At 48.2% G+C, this 18108-nt stretch overlaps 1 protein-coding gene and 1 long non-coding RNA gene across 2 annotated transcripts; both read right to left on the bottom strand.

Annotated features, from left to right (window-relative positions):
• Positions 1 to 301: 301 nt before the first annotated feature.
• On the bottom strand, positions 302 to 4637 carry LOC123831939. The gene is made up of 2 exons (XR_006787984.1): positions 4232 to 4637; positions 302 to 1241 (listed from the first exon to the last, which is right to left on the bottom strand). It is a non-coding gene; the product is annotated as an uncharacterized LOC123831939 (long non-coding RNA).
• Positions 4638 to 10949: 6312 nt separating this feature from the next.
• LOC123831872 (chymotrypsin-like elastase family member 3B) lies at positions 10950 to 17763 on the bottom strand. Its single transcript, XM_045859162.1, has 8 exons — positions 17690 to 17763; positions 16627 to 16712; positions 14759 to 14856; positions 14497 to 14631; positions 13050 to 13186; positions 12553 to 12695; positions 11765 to 11917; positions 10950 to 11039 (listed from the first exon to the last, which is right to left on the bottom strand). The coding sequence occupies exons 1-8, from the start codon at positions 17727 to 17729 to the stop codon at positions 11022 to 11024; spliced, it is 810 nt and encodes a 269-aa protein (XP_045715118.1). The 5' UTR covers positions 17730 to 17763; the 3' UTR covers positions 10950 to 11021.
• Positions 17764 to 18108: the final 345 nt, after the last annotated feature.

Raw genomic sequence — 18108 nt, 5'->3', positions numbered from 1 at the left:
TGTTTCAGTAAGGCCAGAACATAACAGTCAGACGGCTTTAGGAAGCCAAGCTGTAGAGCAAAGGTGATGGAAACCGAGAAAGAGCAAATTCAACAGTTCTGCGTAAGAGTTGCTTAGCTCTTATGATCCCATTTTGCCCAATTTAAATTCTGACTTTGAAAACAAAAGCCAGGCCTGTTTTTACTTCCCAGCTCAGTAAATGCTATAGTCATAGTTCTTATCTCTAGCTCTACTGTTCCTGATAATTATCTATCTCAACTGCTGACTACTGAAAGCTATACTGGTAAATTATCACAGAACATTTTTATTAAGAACCAAACTTTAATATTTCAAGGACATCCCAAACAAGTTACTGGTGGGGTTACAGAAGCTCCCACTCATATGCCACAACAGCAAGAATCAAGAATTCTGAAAGTTAAAGCAATGACCTCTTTGGATACATATAAACAATATATTAAAGGATGTCACAAAGTGCAAAAAAGGAGACATTCAGCGGAACAAAAACAAGCAGCAGGCTGATTGTCCTAACAAGAGGGCAGAGAAACTCCTTCTGGAGTTCAGAGTCCCAGGAAATAGAACGGCCTCAGGCAAAAAGAGGTCCAGACATGGGTTTTGAATTCTTATTACAACTAGTCAAAGGCAAACTCAAACAAAAAACCCGAGGTTCAAATTTCCCATGACTGTAGTAGGAATTTGCAACAAAGAGAACCTTTAACCAAACGTCTCATTTGTAGGCTGAACCAGAAGCAATGAGACTTAGCCAGTGAATCTGGCCCCAGGCTGACATTTCTGCACCTGAGCTTTGAGCTCTTCAGGCAGGACGGCCTGGAACTGCTCCTGCACCAACATCTCCACAATCTGCTCCTTGGTGTGAATATCAGGTCTCAGCCACAGCCGGGCAAGCACCAGGAGATGTCTGAGGACATCCCTGGGCCCGCGTGCATCCTCATAGCGGAACTTTCTGAACATCTGCCTGAAGATTGCAGGGTTGAGAGGGCTCGCTCTCGGCACGGTCTCAACATCTTCGACACAGCCTTCGCCAAGGCTCTCTGGTGGATGCCCAGAAGGCTCTTGTGGAAGCCGGGGCTGGGGAGCTGCTGTTAGCACATCTTCTGGCTCCTTAGCCACCATCTCATCTGATGGTGACATCATTTCGGCATTCTGGACTTCTCTATTTCTTTGTGTGTCTGGGTCTCCTTCAGTCTCCATTCTGGAACTCTAGAAAAGGATGACTCAGGCTCCTAGGGAGAAAGAGAAGTCATTTAAAAAAAAAAAACAAAAAAAAAAAACCCAACACCCCCAAAAACCCCACAAAGGCTATGAAAACCACCTTGATCTCCTAGATCTGGTCTAGACTCAGGTTCTATCAGCCTTTCAATCTTAAAAGGGTTTTTTTTTTCTTTTCAGAGATGCATAGACTGTTAATTCAAGGACCTACCAGGCACCATAGTTATTACAATATTGACTATATCCCCTACAATGAACTTCACATCTCCATATAACTACCAATTTACATTTCTTAAACCCTTCACCGTTTTCATACACCCTCTCTTTTGGCAACCAACAGTTTGTTCTCTGTATCTAGGAGTCTATGTCTGTTCTAATAGGTTGTATTAATGAAGCTACTAGAAATTCTATTTTGGTTTCCCCTTGCTGGATCAATTGACACAATTGAAAAATGTGTTAATGATTTACCAAAACGAAAAACATAGATTCTCAAAGCAGAAAGAATGAACACTGCCCTTGTTAGCCAGAGAATCTTTCCTCCATTACAAAGTATTTTACATTATACTAAAAACTATATATATATGATTTGTATATACAAATGACTTGTAGGGGGAAAAACCTTTAAAATCATGGGTATTTGTTTCCTCCAACCATTTTTATGGAGCATCTGCGATGTCCAAAAGCAAATTACACAGAAGTGCTAAGAGGGAGGGGAACAAGGGTTGTTTGTTTACATCTACTTCACTGTCTTTCCTACCTACCCCCACCTCCCTGACACAGAAAGTGTCACTTTAGGAGCTACCATCAGGGTAGAGCAAAAGAAAAAAGAAAGAAAAAAAGAGAGAGGAATGAGAGGAATGAGAGGAATGAGAGGAATGAGAGGAATGAGAGGAAGAAAGAAAGAAAGAGAGAGAGAGAGAGAGAGAGAGAGAGAGAGAGAGAAAGAAAGAAAGAAAGAAAGAAAGAAAGAAAGAAAGAAAGAAAGAAAGAAAGAAAGAAAGAAAGAAAGAAAGAAAGAAAGAAAAGCCAAAAGGCCCTGTTAAAATCAGGACCCTAAGCTTCTCCAATCAGAGTCTGGGAAACGGAACTTCTCAGAATGTCTTTGGATGGCTGCTGACTCCAAGACTTGCAAACCAACTGTAGTGAGAAGAGAAGGGTGGGCAATTCAAATACTGGTAAAATGCCAGGAAAAAGGGGGCTTTGCTTCATTTGGGTTAGGGCCCCAGTCCAGAAGAGAGGACATTAACAGGAAAACCACACCCTATGTATATATATATATATATATATATATATATATATATATATTTTTTTAAGGAGCGGAGGAGAAACTCAAATGACAATAATGACTGCATTGATTTCCACATAAGGGTATGCCCAATCAGTATAACCCTATGAGATAGTCAGTTTTCATAGATCATCTTTTTTCATTAACTACCCTTCCTCAAGAGCTAATTCCTCCATAGCTACACAGAAGCGTCGACATTTAAAACCACTCCCACTCCAGGGCTTCCACTGTTTCCTGGGAAACGACTGACAAGAGGCCAACCACTACCAACACTGACCAGCTGCTCCACGTTAACTAGTCCTCAGCTCCTCCTCACCTGCTCTCTAAAGCTTCCCTGACCCATTTTCTAGCAGTCTTGAATCGATCCTAGACCCTATAGCGTGATTATTCTTGGAAGTACAGCAATTCCCATGTTATCAAATAAAAAGTGTGCCCACCCCCCAAAATAAGATGTCACTAACTAGAGTGAAGACAAAAGCAAAATACTGTCATAACTCAGGGCTGCTTTGGAAAAAAGGAAACATTTAGTCAAGGAGAGGTGGATGAAACAGTGTGGGAAAGCAAAATTTGGGAACTGACATGGCCACGAACGGGAGAATTGAATGAAGTCCTGTTGGCCACTCGGTGGGACACATTGGACGGAATGAAGTGGGCCTACGAGCGCTGACACACGTGAAGACGTCCGTAACTCCAAGGCACATACCCACATCCACCGTATCAGCCCATTCAAGAAAATTCAAAATACATATACATAAGCTTGTATGACCTGATCTTTCCACAAACAATACCTGGACGGTTATCAAAGAAATTAAATTGCATTGACTTCCAAGGGGCAGGAACAGTTGAGCAAAAACATTTTTCATTGTATGTCTTTTGGTATTGTTTTCATAAGTTCAAGAGGGAGAAAATCTTTCTGAGTGAAAAACCCCTAACCCACTTAGGAAAACACCGTTTCGGTAGTTTTAGTTTCCAACACCGAGGGCTTTACGACCTCAGCTTCTTAAGTCTCCACTGTCAGTGGGTCGGTTCTCAAGGTTGGATTTGAAAGATGGACCCCCCAACAAATCTTAGTTTCAGAAGACCAGCAGACACAGTGCTTGCGCGCACCACTTACTAACTCGTTCCCTGGGCACCATTTCCCACCTGGCACGGCGCTGCGCATTTCTCACTATCTTCTCTGTGCTCCTCTTAGCCTCTCAGGTTAAAGCCCAAATGCGACTCTCTACTGCCCCAGTTGTCTCTAATAACAGCTGCCGCTGCCACCGTTTGAATTGTACAGACAAGACGGCCCGCGGCGGCTTTCGCTCTTCGCTCAGCCAACCCTCCCGATAACCCAGTAGGGCAGTTACGGTTACTTCCACGCACAGACGAGCAAACTGAGGCTTGGACAGAGGGGACGTGCCCACGGTCACAATGATAGAAAGCTGCGGGACCCACTCAGCGGAGTAGAAAATCCTCGGCGTCTAGGGCGGGAGCGGAGCCCAGCTCCTCCCCCCAACATGGGCGCGGCTCAGAGGAACGAGGCCCGGCCGGAACACGCGCTTCTGGGGACCCGCTCCTCCTCCGCGGTTGTGAGGCCCAACGTCCCGCCACGCGGAGCAGCCGGCGGCCCCCAACACCAGGGCTTCCCGACTTCCAAGGCCGGCCAGCCGGCCGACACGAGGGTCCCCAGCTCCCGACAGGCTGCGCACGAGGGAAGGAGGCGGACGCGGCGTTCACCTGCGCATTCACCGCTTCAGGGGGCGGAGGGACGGGACGGGGGCAGCTCACCACCGCAGGGAGGCCCCACAACCGGCTCGGAGAAAGGGGGTCCACCGCCCGAGAGCAGAGATTTGTAGCCCATCGCCGGAACCGGAAGTCTCTCCTTGTCCGGAAATTGGGAGTCGAGGGGGGCTAGGTTAGAGGGGCAGGGTCTCTCTAGGCTTCGGGCGGGGGGGTGCTCCAAAACTTTGTGGTTTTAACCCGTGACGGGCTTTGGTCTTCCTCGGTCCTCAATCCTGCCTTCCGCGAGGACCTTTGGGTATAGCCTAGGTGGCTTCTCCGCCTCGCGGAAGTTCTTGGTCTTTTTGAGCCGCAGTTTGCCCGGCTGCAAAGCGAAAAGAGGATGAAGCGGGGAATTGAGACACTCGAGAAGTCCGCCCGCAGCTGAGTCAGCGCCCCACCCAAAAGTTACACCCTTGAGTCCTGGCACCACCCGGAGGAAAGAAACCGAAAGAGAAGGCTGGGTGGCTGCTTTTTGGAGACAGGGGTCCTATATGGCGCCCCGTGGGATCACTTCACATGAGGAAATAGGCACAGTCTATTAAGTACCCCTGCCTCAGTCTACCCAGACAGAAGTGGGCATATGCCGTGCGGGTTTAACAGTTTATCCAGGGGGCGACCCCATGCACCTGGGAGGCTCAATCTTAGGCCTGTGTGCCTCTTCCCAAGACTTTGCAATTACTGATGGCTAACTGAAATTTTTAAAGTCGTACTGAGCTGGTTTGATTCTGGGTTTCATTTGCGTTTGAATCTGGACACACAGGTCACGTAAATGGCACAGCTTGTAAGAAGCAGTGCAAAGATGGTAACCAAGGCAGCCCTTCCACCTTGCTCTTAACTTTGAAAGACAAGGACTTGGCTGTTAGGAAGAGGCACTCTGGGTGGCTCATCCCACTCTCCTCTTACTGGCCTATCCAAATGAAGCAGACAAGGGAATTAAGAGGGACACCTCAAATGCCCTTACTGGGTTATCACCCCAAGAGCCATTGTCCTTGGGGAAGGGAAGATGTGCCTTTTGTCTACACTGCCACTGCGGATCAGAAAACTCCTTCCTAGATGGCCAGGTACTCCAGCTGGTGGTTGGAGAACCAGGGCTCCTTGCTTGTGGTCCCACCACTACCTCCCCTCCCCTAGCTACTGCCGGCCCTTTTCTCACTCCTGCAATGCTGTTGCCATATCCTCCCAGTGTTGGTTTTCCTATCGGTAAAATGAGAGGGTTGGACTAGATCAAAGTCTTCCAACTGTCATCCTGCCACTGTGTCTCTGGCACCTAAAACTGAGCATAACCTGGACAGACATTTGTTGAATGAATAAACCAGCGAATGAATGAACAGAGAAGGCTTGGATTTTATGATAAAGTCAATCTGATAAAGACCACCAGGGATACAGGTATAGTTTAACAAAGTCAGGTTTATTAACTTAATTCAGCAAGCTCCCAGAGGAACCATGGGGTGTCTCACCAAATAAAGGGAAAAACAGGATTATTATAGGACTTGGAGGAAGAATGGAATTTAGGTGAAGTTGAAGTGAAGCAGTGTTGATAGGCTCAAAGCAAACATGGCTGTGTGGAAAGGGGTTAACATCTGGCTTGGGCTGAGAAGTGGACTCACGGTCCTGTTTTCTTAGAAACCACAAAGTTAAGATAAATAGACTGCTGCATCCAAAAATCCCTTACCTGAGGCTCTGCACCTGGGTGGGTAATCCAGGCTGCTTCTCTGTGTCAAATCTGCCTCTGACCCACCAGGCAAGAGGGGGATGTTTCAGTCTCACTGACATGATTTCAAACCCCAAAGTTTCTCAGCACTCTGTCTTTGGTATTAATTGACAAAAGCAGGTTTGACAGATTCACATTAGAAAGGAATCCCTTGACGCCTCAATCATCTGGATGTGAGGGCCAGCAAGAGCTCGGATCTTCCCATCCCAATGTGACCCCAGCTCCTGGGGCCCCATGTCACTCTGGGCCCTCATTAGAACGCTGAGTCAAGCCTTCTTGCCTGCTTGGGTGTACGTGTCAGCTCCTCAGCCGGACTGTGGGCTCATGCCCTGGCCCAAGTTTGGGTCATTTAAAAAACAAATCTTAAAAAAAAAAAAACTTCACTGGAGGATACCGTATTTTTTGGACTATAAGACACATGCCCCCCAAATTTGGGAGGAAAGGTGGGTGTGTCTTATAGTCCAAATGTAGCTTACTTGGCTTGCTGTTGGGGGCGGGCAGCAGTGGAGCGGGGTCACAGGAGGCAGGAGCAGGGTCGCCACTGTATTTTCCTCCCAAATTTGGGGGGGTGCATCTTATAGTCCAAAAAATACAGGTATGTTTGATTTTTATTTTTTTAAGACTTTATTTATTTTTAGAGAGAAGGGAAGGGAGGGAGAAAGAGAGGGCGAGAAACATCATGTGCCAGAGAAACATCAATCAATTGCTTCCCATGTGTGCCCCAACTGGGGCCAAACCTGGAATCTAGGTATGTTCCCCAACTGGGAATCGAACCCACGACCTTTTGTTTCACAGGATGACACTCTGACCAACTGAGCCACCTGGCCAAAGCAAGTTTGGGTCCTTTTTCCTCAGCCCATACCTGGCATGGAATACCAGTAGGTGAACAGTCTGTGTTCATTGAATCTAATTGTTGATGGGTTTTCTAGATGCAAAGAAAAAGAAGCCGAAGGAAGCATATCAAAATGATAGCAGTAGCCGCATAAGAAAGGGGGGAATGTGAGTAATTAAAAAAAGAATCTTTCCCAAAATGAGAATTTCTAAAATGTAGTCAATATTAATGTCCTGAAAAAGAGAATGCAGTTGTTGACTCTCTTAAGATTAAAAAAGGAATTGTTGACATTTTGATGTCTTAAAAATGAGAACTAAATTGTTGACATCGTATGATTAAAAAGGGAACATTGCAACACTGACCTTTTCTTGCTTTTAAAAGGGCATTGAAGTATCGCTGCTGTGCTTTTCCAAGTGGATTGTTGCTCACTCTTTAGAAAACAAAACCAGAAAGTTGTTGGTGTTGACATACTAATTACTCAAAAATTAAATTATTGACTAAGTGATTTTTAAAAATTTTCCTTGTATTTATTGGGGTGACACTGGTTAACAAAATTATATAGGTTTCAAGACTGTATGATTTTTAAAAGTCACTCTCTATTTGGCATCTCTATGCAGAGATGAAACAGCCTTTGTAACGAGTCTCGGTTCTGGGGAGTCCAGCAGAGCCCTGTTTATAGACACAGGCCTCAGTCGTTTCCCTGCTCCGTGTCTGTGCTGCAAGGGGCACCAGATTCAGCGAAAGCTGCTTCATCTGTCTCACAGTAATCACAGCCTTTCACAATAGCCGGTTTCAGGGGTGTCTTCTAGCAGGGTGAAAGCAAAAGCTCCGTGTCTGATTGGTAACTTGTTCCACACATGTCAAGACATTGTTTTTGCGCTCTTCTGTCCTGCTCACGTGGCTAGATAGTTCAAGCATTTTTTTTAAAGATTTTATTTATTTATTTTTAGAGAGGGAAGGGAGGGAGAAAGAGAGAAACATCAATGTGCGGTTGCTGGGGCCGTGGCCTGCAACCCAGGCATGTGCCCTGACTAGGAATCAAAGTTCAAGCATTTTCACTGTTTGTTCCACTGGAGTGAAACCGAATTTCATCTTCACATCAGCAATTACCATGTTGGAGACTGGAGGGCGCCCTGTGTAGCAGTCTCCATGTGGCTTCTTCTTTTATCCTTTGTTTAGGACTTCGTTCGGCTAGGATTCAGGCAGTTCTGAAGGATGGTTGTTCTGTACTTCAGTTGTAATTTTGATGTGGTTGTGAGTGCACATTTACCCAGCCCACTGTCTTGACTGGAAGCTTTGACTATATGGTTTTTAAAGGATCTGAATAGTTGAAACTTGGAGATTAAACAAGAGGAAATTGAACGATTGATAAAATTGTTGGCCCTTTGAGGTAAGATTCCCTAACTCTGTTGTCCGTGCATGAGAAGGGTGTCGTAGCAGTTCTCAGCCTCCCCGTGAGGCTGGGTAGTGGGTCCACAGGGTGGAATTTTACACATTTCACTGCGCTTTATCCTAACGCTATTTTGGAAAAGTGTCTAAGGGCCCTTCCCTGATGCATTAGGAAGAAGTAGATGCTCAGCGTTTGCAGCCCTGCTGTGCTTTGGGAAAACCTGACAGTTACACATATCACCTGGCACTGTGTCTGTCTGACTCAGCACAAGTGATTAGCACATGCTGGTTCCAGAATTCCTTCCATCCTCCCCCACAATCCCATGGCAAAAGAGGTCTCGGCCCTGCTTGATGCAGTTTCTTCCTTGCCCTCACTCGGTCTTGCCAGACCAGTTCTTGGGCTTTTGTAGGAGTTGGAGGAGAGTTTTGTGGGAGAGACTTGAGATTCCAAGAGTGGTTTTAGGAGAAAAATGTGGGACAGTTGTAATAGGTGGTGATGGTGGATGGGAAAAGGGAAAAAATGGGAATTTTGTGAAGCGTTGTTGATACAATCACTTTGGAGAGCAGTTTGGCAATGGGTGAAGTTGCAAATGAGCCTGCCCTCTCACTCAGCAGTTCCGTTCCCCAGAATGCAGCCTAGAGAAACTTACACATGTGCACCTGGAGATCTGACCAAGGACATTCAGGAGGCACTATTTGTAATCACAAAAAACTGGCCCTGCTGTGAATGTCCATCGGTGGGGGGAGGAGCTTAAATAACTAATTAGTGTTGTGTGATGGGAGACGCTTCCAACCCAGCAGCAATGAGCAGGGGGTGTAGGAATCAGCCTGGATAGACCTCAGAAACATAACGTTGGGAAAAATAAGCAAAATCATCCACATGGCATGAAGCCGTGCATGTGTTACTTATCTACTTATTTATTTTTATTTTTACATATTTTAAATTACAGTTTACAGTCAATATTATTTTGTATTAGTTTCAGGTGTATAGCATAGTGGTTAGACAATCATATAGTTTATGAGGTGAGTCCTCTGTTATTTCCAGTGCCCACCTGGCATCATACACAGTCATTACAATATTATTGACTGTCTTCCCTATGCTGTACGCTACAGTCCCCTGGCTGTTTTGTCGCTACCAATTTGTACTTCTCGATCCCTTCACTTTCTTCACCCAGCCTCCCAACCCTCCTCCCCTCTGGCAACTCTCAGTCTGCTTTCTGTGTCTATGAGTCTGTTTCCATGAATGTATTTTTAAGAACTAACAGAATGCAATATATTGTTTAAGATATTTATATACACGGTAAAAATATAACAGCATGGAGTAGAAGGATAAACAGCCAACTCGTTTTATCAGTCAGGATCGGTTAGGGTCCTGCCTCTGTAACAAACACCTCAAAATCAAAGTGGCTTGTAACAAGAGTTTATTTCTTGTTTGTGCTACATGTCCAGCAGGGGTCAGCAGAGGCCCTGCACCATGTCTCCTCATTCTGGGATTAGGCTGACCTGTAGCCACCAGTTGCCAGAGCAGAGGGAAAGAGCTTGGCCGATTGTCAGATCGTCCCCTTGGCCAGAGCAAACCACATGGCCAAACCCAATTTCAGGGGACAGGCAAGAACTATCCTGCAATGTGCCCTAAAGGAAAAGCAGTAATAGGATGATGACCCCACACCCATGATGATGGTGACCCCTGGGGAGATGACAAAGGGGCCTCTAACTTCCTTGTAGCCATTATTTTAGAAAACATAAAGCAAAAATGTGAAATTTGTTCATTCCGGAGGAAAGCTACCTGGGTGTGTCCTACATTATTTGCTATGTTGTACCTTTTAAACTTTCAGAAGTAGAAATAGAATTTCGAAAGGGAGGGGGCAATGGGATAGCATTAATATTAAAAGTCATATATGTGTATCCTCACTGGGACCATATTTCCTTTCACAGTTTTCAGGGAAAACATGAGTAAAGGAATTAGTTGTTTTTAATGTTGTTTTTGGCTGCGTGGCAGCATTCTTGGACCTCAACTGCAGCTTGAGGGGCTCTGACCTCATTTTCAGCATTGCGTGCGCATCTGTGTGTGCGTCGGCTCCCCCCACAGCAAGGGCTCTCCCCAGGTTGTCCTGCTAACCTCTGCACTCCCAGCCCTGAACTTTCCACAAAGAAGGTGCTAGTAAATGTTTTAATGGATGATTCTAATATGCTTATTTCTACCTAAATAATGAATTATTTCGGGGCAGGACCCATGTCATCTTCCCCCTCTGAGCCCTTCACTGGAACAAGGAACGAATGGTTGTTGAATGAGTGAATGACTGTAGGCCTCCTTCCCCAGCCCATCAGTGGGAGCAGAAAACACATGGCCCTTCCCGCTCCACCATAAGCCTCCCAAGGAGCTGGGAAAGTCTGTTTTTCTGCAGATTCTACCATGTTTCTCTGCCTGCATTGAAAAGCCAGTGACTATGTGTGGCTGTGCAGGGTGGCCAATTTCCCAGGACCTGCCCCCCCGCCCCCCTTCAGGCCCCCCTAGTTTCAGCGCTGCAAGTCCTGTGTCCGGGGAACCCCTCAGTCCCAGACCAACTGGGATGGTGGGCCACCCTGTAGCAATTCCCTTTTTCTCTCAGGGTCTCTTCTTTTTTCTTCTCATCTTCATGTTAAGAGGGTTAGCGCTGGTCTTGTCTCTACATACCAAATCTATGATTTTAGGAAAGGGCTGGAGGGGAAGAGGGGAGTCAAAGAAGGAAGCGAGACTTGAGTTGGGATTTTCTGAAAGAACTTTATTGTTTTTGCGAAGCGTGTGGATCAGTATCGTCACCCAGGACTCCGTTCTAGTGGCTTGCCATGGTCTGGAAAAACAGGGGGGAAAAACCCAGATTAGCCTAGTTAGGAGCACGGGTTCTGAAGCCAGGTGGAACTGGCTTCAACTCCCAGCCATGCCGCTCATTAGCTTTGTGATCCTGGGCAAGTGACTTGACCTCTCTGAGCCTCAGTTTCCTCATCTGTATAATGGGGTAATCATTCACCTCATGGGGGTTTTTAATTAAACTATTAACTAAGATTCTCATTGCAGTGCCTGATACATGTTTAAGTAGTTTATAAGTGATGACTGCTACAAACATTATTAATCTCCCCTGGCCATTCAACTCCAGGTGATACTGGCTCTCTCAGTGGGGCCAGAGCTCCTCCTGTCACAGCTCATCACTATTGTCCATTTGATTATCTGTCCCCCCACGAGGCAGCCCTTGGATGCATCGCTCTGGCCTTCATGACAAGAAAAGACCTGGGCCAGGGAAGGCGCTTCATAAATACTTGTTGAAAGAAGGAAGTTCGGCAGTAGTTCAAAGCTCCACCCAGAAACCATCAAAGTTCCTGGGGCCACGCTGGAGCAGAAAACATCCCCAAATCCTCTGGAGTGTCACCAAGGGTCCCTTCACTACTGACCTGCTAGGATCCTTTGAGCCCCTCCTCAGGATCAGCTGTTCTCCACGCCCCCCCACCCCCACTGTCCCTCCCCTCAGCACCTCTCAGAAGAGCAGCACCTGGAGCCCTCCTGGCTAGCCTGCCTGCTCACCTCCTGGATCCAGTCGTTAAAGGCTGAGACACGCGTGAACACAGTGGGCTTCTTGCGGGCGTTGCAGCCCAAGGAAGAAACAAAGCTGGCCACACCATGGACCTGCCAGGAGCCATCACCAGCAGGGCAGTTCAGGGGGCCTCCAGAGTCACCCTGGAATCGTCAGAGAGCAGCAGAGGACTGAGACACATCTCAGCTTTAAGGAACGGAGTTTGTTCTGAATTTTGGGATTTGACCTGTCTGAGCCTCGATTTGCTCATCTGTGATGGGGAGTAGTATCGGTCTTATGAGTTGTTGTGAGAACTAAATGAGATGATAGATATATGATTCTAGCACAATGCCTAGTGGAAAGGAAGTGATTAATAAATGGTAGTTCCCGTTATTACTATCACAATAAACAATGTTATTGTTCATACTCACTTATACCACAATGATAGTTTGGTTTAATTGTAACGAGGACAACAGAGTGGAAGATGACTTCAGAGGCCAATACCCCTTGCTGTGCTGACGGGGAAGCCTCAGGACCAGGGAGGAACAATGACTTCCCAGGCCAAGTCAGTGTGCAGACTAGGACTAGAATACAATAGTCGTGACTCCCAGGCTCAGAATGTGTGTCTTGACTACCTGACTTTCTCCCAGTCCTTCCTGGCCTGGAAGCTGAATGGGGCAAGCGGACAAGATCTCTCCTGCATCTTCCAGGCAGATGGCAGTGGTACCCCAGGGCCCCGCCCCCGCCAGCTGTGTGGCTGTAGCTCAGCACGATCTTGGGCGGGTGAGAGCTGACTCACGTTGCACCCGGAGCGGATGTCCCCACCAGCGCACACCATGGTCTTCTTCACGGAGAAGCCCCACCAGTCCCACTTGGAGCAGTGCTCGTAGTCCACCACTGGCAGCAGGGCTTGCTGCAGCTTGTCAGGGAGGGGCCCGCCAGCTGTGGGGGTAGAGAGCACTGAGTGTGGGGGTCAAGGGGTACAGGGCTGGGGCTGGGAGCTCCAGTGTGGGGTGAGGGCTTGAGGCAGGCAGGTCTTCTGATGAGGAAGATGGGGACCCTCTTCCCACCAGACTATATAGTCCTATCTGCTTTGTCCATCTGCATCCCCAGCACCTGGCACTCAGGAGACACTAAAAATGTCACTTTTGGGAGGGTGGCAAGAGAAGACTTCTGCTGGAGGAAGAACGGGGAAAAAAGTGCAAGCACCGGTCCTGGTGTTGCCCTCAATCCCAGCTCCTGGGCCCCATTTTTCTACCCACTGTCCCTGTGGCTGGGCGGAGGGTCAGCACGTACTACTGAGACGGCCCCAGCCACTGATGTAGCAGGGTGCCTCGTTGGGCAGGATGTCGTTGGCCGGAGGGAGGCAGGCAAGCTGGACGGAGTCTCCCAGCTGGGCAGGGCGAGACAGCTTGATGAGGGCGATGTCGTTGCTGGGGAGGAGGGGAGAGTCACGGAGCTTGGTCCTCTGGCCAGACCAAGCCTCACCACCCAGCCCTTGCTCCAGATATTTCACCTCCAGGCTGTCCCCCCTTTCTCCCTGGGCCCCTTCAGCTTTCTGCTCACCCTTGACCTTCACAAATGTCCTCAGCTTTTACTCCAATGGTCCTCACACTTCAGCTGCATCAGAATCACCAGGAAGTCTTATTAAAACAGAGGGGCTAGGACCCAGCCCAGAGATTCTGATGCAGGGGGTCAGATTGGGGCTCGAAAATTCACATTCCTGACAAACTTCCAGGGGATGCTGATGCTGCTGGCCTGGGGACCACGCTTTGAGAGTCCCAGCTGTCTGTCTTCATCCACCGGCTTGGCTCTCAGATCACCTCACCTGGGTCTGAGTTCTCACTTCACCTGGGTCTGAATTCTCTCTCCACTGACCCCAGGAGTCCCGTGTGGGCGGGTCAAGTTCTTATCATCCTGGTCCCTCACTCCTGTTCTGCACTTTTAGGGGATTGGCACTCTTCTTTGGCCTCCCCACCGGAAGATGCTGAGCCAATCAGGCACAGGTTTGCATATGGTTGAGGGGCTTAGGAGGCCCTGCCTTTTGTCCTCACCTAGTGATTGCCCCCTCGACCCCCGTAACCACCCAGGAAGCCCAGAAGTTCACTCTTGGCAAGCCGTAAAACGGAGGCCTAGAGAAGGGCGGTGACTTTCCAGGCCACACAGTGACTTAGTGCTGGAGCCTGACTTCTTAGTCCACTGCGCCTCCTTTTGCCCATGGTGCTGAAAACCCAGGATGCCCTGGTGACATCCGTTGAATGGAGGAACCCTTGGACTTGGGAGGGCGGGTTCCAGAGGAATCCTGGGTTCTGAAGCCAACCAGCCGAGTGGACTTGGGGGAGTCCGCACTCGTCCTTGGGCTCTCGTGTCCCTGGGGTGTCCAACTCACAGGTCACGGGCCACATGCAGCCCAGGATAGCTATGAATGCGGCCCAACACAAAATTGTAAATTTACTTAAAAGCTTTTTTTGTTGTTGTTCATTAGTTTTTGTTGGTGTTTGTGTATTTAATGTGTGGTCCAAGACAACTCTTCTTCTTCCAGTGTGGCCCAGAGATGCCAAAAGGTTGGACATTCCTATTAAACCTTAAAGGCTCTGCCGGCCCCAGCCCTCAGCACGTAGAGCCTGGGCACAGGTTGCTGGGCCCAGCTCCACTGACCCTGGGAGTCTTCTCGGAATTGGCTTTGGGTCACAGAGGGATGAAGGGAGGACCCCTTAGGCCCTGGGTCTGAGAGTTCACTTACCCACAGGACACACATTTGGGGTTCCAGAGTGGGTGCACGAAGAGGTCCTCAGCATTGATGGGGATCACCTGTTCGGGGCCCTCTTTCTCTGACTGGTCATACTCTCCCAACACCACCTGGTAGGTCAGGGAGCTCCTGCCAGTGGAGGGAAGGTCAGTCCAGGCCTGGTTGGCCTCCTTCCTACCCCCGCCCCATAGTCACCCCCCGCCCCCCGTGGCCTGCCTGGACTGCATGTAGGGACAGGGCAAGTGAGAGAACTCACGAGATGCAGTGGCCTGCAGTCATGACCCAGTCGGGGGCAATGAGGGTGCCGCCACAGGTATGGTGAAAGTTTCCGTTCTTCTCATACTGCAGGGAGATCTGGAGGCCAGGGAGGGAGGAGCCTGAGTGGTTTGGACCCCACGATGAGGGCTGCTACCATGGCTGTGTAAGTTGTGTTCTGTGTAACTCCAGAGGCTCTGTTTCTGCAGAAAATGTTGGGGTCCTCTCGAAACAGGCAGTGCCCAACCTGTGCAACTGCCCGGGGCTGCCCTGTCCCTTTCCCCCCGGAATCACATTCTGACTCTCTGATGCCCTTCACCCCCCAGCCCAAGACCTCCCTGGGGACTCAACATTTCCTGTCCTTCAACCTTCCAGCTTAAGGGCCCCAAGGCCCTCTGTTCTGTCAGGCCCCCAGCTCTTCCAAACTTCAGTTCTTTCAAGGCTTCTTGGGCCCTCTGAGGCACAACCCATCCAAAGCCTTTTGCCTCTCTTCTCATTTCCCACATTCTGATTTTCAAAAGCTCTCTCTAAACCAGGGGTTGGCAAACTATAGCCCGTGGGCCCAGTCAGTTTTATGGTCTGTTTTTGTATAATAGATTACCGGGAAATAGTCACACTTACTCATTTACGTATCATCTGTGGCTGCTTTTGTACTACAATGGTACAGATGAGTCATTGCAATAAAAACTCTATGGCTAGCAGAGGCTAAAATATTCACTGTCTAGTCCTTCATAGAATAAGTTCAGTGACCCCCGCTATGAACTGGCGCCATCCAATAGGACTTTCTGTGGTGATGAAAATGTTTTGCACATTTTTTATTTTAGTTAAATTTAATTAAATTTAATTAATTTATTTTTAAAATCCTTTCCACTTGCTTTTTGTTATAACTTTATTTTTAAGATTTTATTTATTTATTCTTTTTTTTGGAGAGAGGGGGAGGAAGAGAGGGAGAGAAACATCAATGTGTGGTTGCCTCTCACCTGGCCCCCAGGCCCGTAACCCTGGCATGTGCCCTGACTGGGAATCCAACTGGTGACCCTTTGGTTCACAGCCCGTGCTCAATCCACTGAGCTACACCCGTCGGGGCTATTTTTAAATTTTTACTTACTGATTTTTTTTGAGAGAGAGAGATTGATTTGTTGTTCCACGTAGTTATGCATTCATTGGTTGATTCTTGCATATGCCCTGACCGGGTATGAAACCCACAACCGTGGCATATTAGGATGACACTCTAGCCAAATGAGCTACCCAGCTAGGGCAACATTATTTAATTTTAATTAATTTGAATTTAAATAACCATATGTGGCTAGCCGTTACTGTGTTAGTCAGTGGTCTAGCCCTCTGTGCCTCCCTCCCCTGGCTCCCATAAAGCCTTTGTGCATTTATTGCTCTTAGGCCTTATAATCCTTTCACATAATTCAAGGAGTCTAGAAATGAGTCCCCAGATGGTTCCCGTCCTATACAGGGTTGGACAAAAGTAGCTTTACAGTTGTGAGTACATGAAACACAGAGTTTATTCTTGTCTTATTACTTATTAATTATTGTACTATTTTCCATACAAACAACAGCAAACCTACTTTTGCACCACCCTGCATGCAAAGCCTGAAATTCCACTCAGTGCACCAATTCCCAGGTTAAACATTGCCATCCCCAGATTCCACTTCTAACTTGCAAAGAGGCCCGTGAGGGTTACAGGTTGAGTGGGCAAAACATCCTCGTGGAGTGGACCGTCCAAGGGTTTCCTGGCCTTTGGAAGCCAAAGTGGATAGCAGAAGCAAAGCAATGGGATAAGACTCAGTGCCCTGCAGTCAGAGCAGGGGGTGCAGAGCCTGTGGTGGTGGGAAAGAAAGCTGCTGGCATCACTCTTACCTGCCAGGGCCAGCTGTAGGGGACCGCGTCCTCGCCATTGACCACACGGGTGGACGGGTTGAAAGAAGGTCTGCCACAGCCGGAGGCTGGAAGGGAGAGTTGAGGTGTCAGTCCATTGGAGGGACCCAAAAGCAAAGAAGAAGTCTGGGTCCCAGTCCCAGCTGTGTCACAGATTGGCTACGTGACCCCGTGCAAGCCCCTTTCTCTCTCCGGACCCCAGTAGCCACATGTGAACAGCGAACATTTGGACTAGAGCAGAGGCCTAGGAAGGAGTCCAGGGCTAGAGATGAACATGGGGCCTCTTCCCACGGCAGCGTTAAAGGGCTGGGTGCACTTAGAACAGTGCCTGGAGCCTAAGAGCCTCTCAGAAGTGAAAGCTGTTATCATGAAAAGAAGTGACTTTGGAGTAAGACTGCCTGGGTTCGAAGTGCAGCTGTGCCCCTCATTCTAAGATGGGCTACTCTTCTTCTCTGGGGATCAGTTTCCCCATCTCTAAAGTGGGGATAATAATAGGACTAACCTCATGGGACTGTTGTAAGAATTACATGAAAGAATAGAAGAAAAAAATCCTTAGCATTCTTCCTGGCATATACTAAGCACTCAATTAATGTTATCTGTTACCATTTCTGTCAGTCAAGGAAGGCTGCTTGGAGGAGGTGGCCCTAAACTAGAATATAATACGGCAGAGAGACCAGGAAAAGGTTAGACCATGTAATATGGAGCAGAGTAGAAGTGTGAGAGGAGGGTTGGAGGGTTAGGTAAAGGGGCAGAAATTCCAGACTAAGTAGTCTAACCACAGAGCCCAAGCTCATCACCATTAGACTGTGTTTACTGGCCTCATTGAGGACTCCCACCATAGCCTTTTGGGTTTTTCTCCTGAGCTGGTCCACCCATGGCTTCCCCTCCATTATTCTGCTCCAGCACCAAGCTGAAAGCCCCCACAAGCATGCTCTAGGAACAAGCTGAAGACCCCCTCCTACAGGTGTTGGGTTAATGAGACCCAGGGCAGGTGGCAGACTTCAAGGGCTCCTGACCCAGTGCAGCGCACAGGTGGGGGTCTTACCGAGGGCCACCAACAGGAGGGAACTCAGCAGCCTGAACATCGTGACTTTTGAGATGGTAGGAGAGAGACCCGGAGCCTGGGACTCTAATATAGGGAAGTAGGTAGGTGGGGGGTTGGACTGGGCTCCATTTCCAGAACAGGTGGTGTAAGGCCAGGCCTCCCATGGTCCAAGGCCATTAGTACAGATTGTGGGGGGTGAGGGGATGGATGACAGCCAACAGCAGGACCTGGAATTCTATACAATGTCACCTGTGTAGCCACAGAGTTCCTCCATGTGGCTACACAGCTGGCATTGAATGGCCTGCTGATAACAGGGGAGGGGGGAGGAAAGTTCACAGCAGAACAAGACAGCCTCTTCCAGGAAAGAACATGGGTTTTGGAGCTGGCCATACCTGGATTCAAATCCTGCCACCTCCAGG

The sequence above is a fragment of the Phyllostomus hastatus genome, unplaced genomic scaffold, assembly GCF_019186645.2.
Source record: "Phyllostomus hastatus isolate PE091 unplaced genomic scaffold, TTU_PhHast_1.1 phas_scaffold_182, whole genome shotgun sequence".
Taxonomy (NCBI): Eukaryota; Metazoa; Chordata; class Mammalia; order Chiroptera; family Phyllostomidae; genus Phyllostomus; species Phyllostomus hastatus.
Note: the sequence above shows the minus strand (reverse complement) of the source record. Positions and strands in the feature narration are given on the sequence as shown.

Bases quoted from the DNA above. Each gene is read 5' to 3' on its own strand.
- LOC123831872 (XM_045859162.1), bottom strand. From the start codon at position 17,729: ATGTTCAGGCTGCTGAGTTCCCTCCTGTTGGTGGCCCTCG. The intron at 12,696-13,049 runs GTACGTGCTGAC...CTACCCCCACAG, and splicing joins TGGCTGGGGCCGTCTCAGTA to CTGGCGGGCCCCTCCCTGAC. The intron at 11,918-12,552 runs GTGAGTCAGCTC...TGACGATTCCAG, and splicing joins ACATCCGCTCCGGGTGCAAC to GGTGACTCTGGAGGCCCCCT.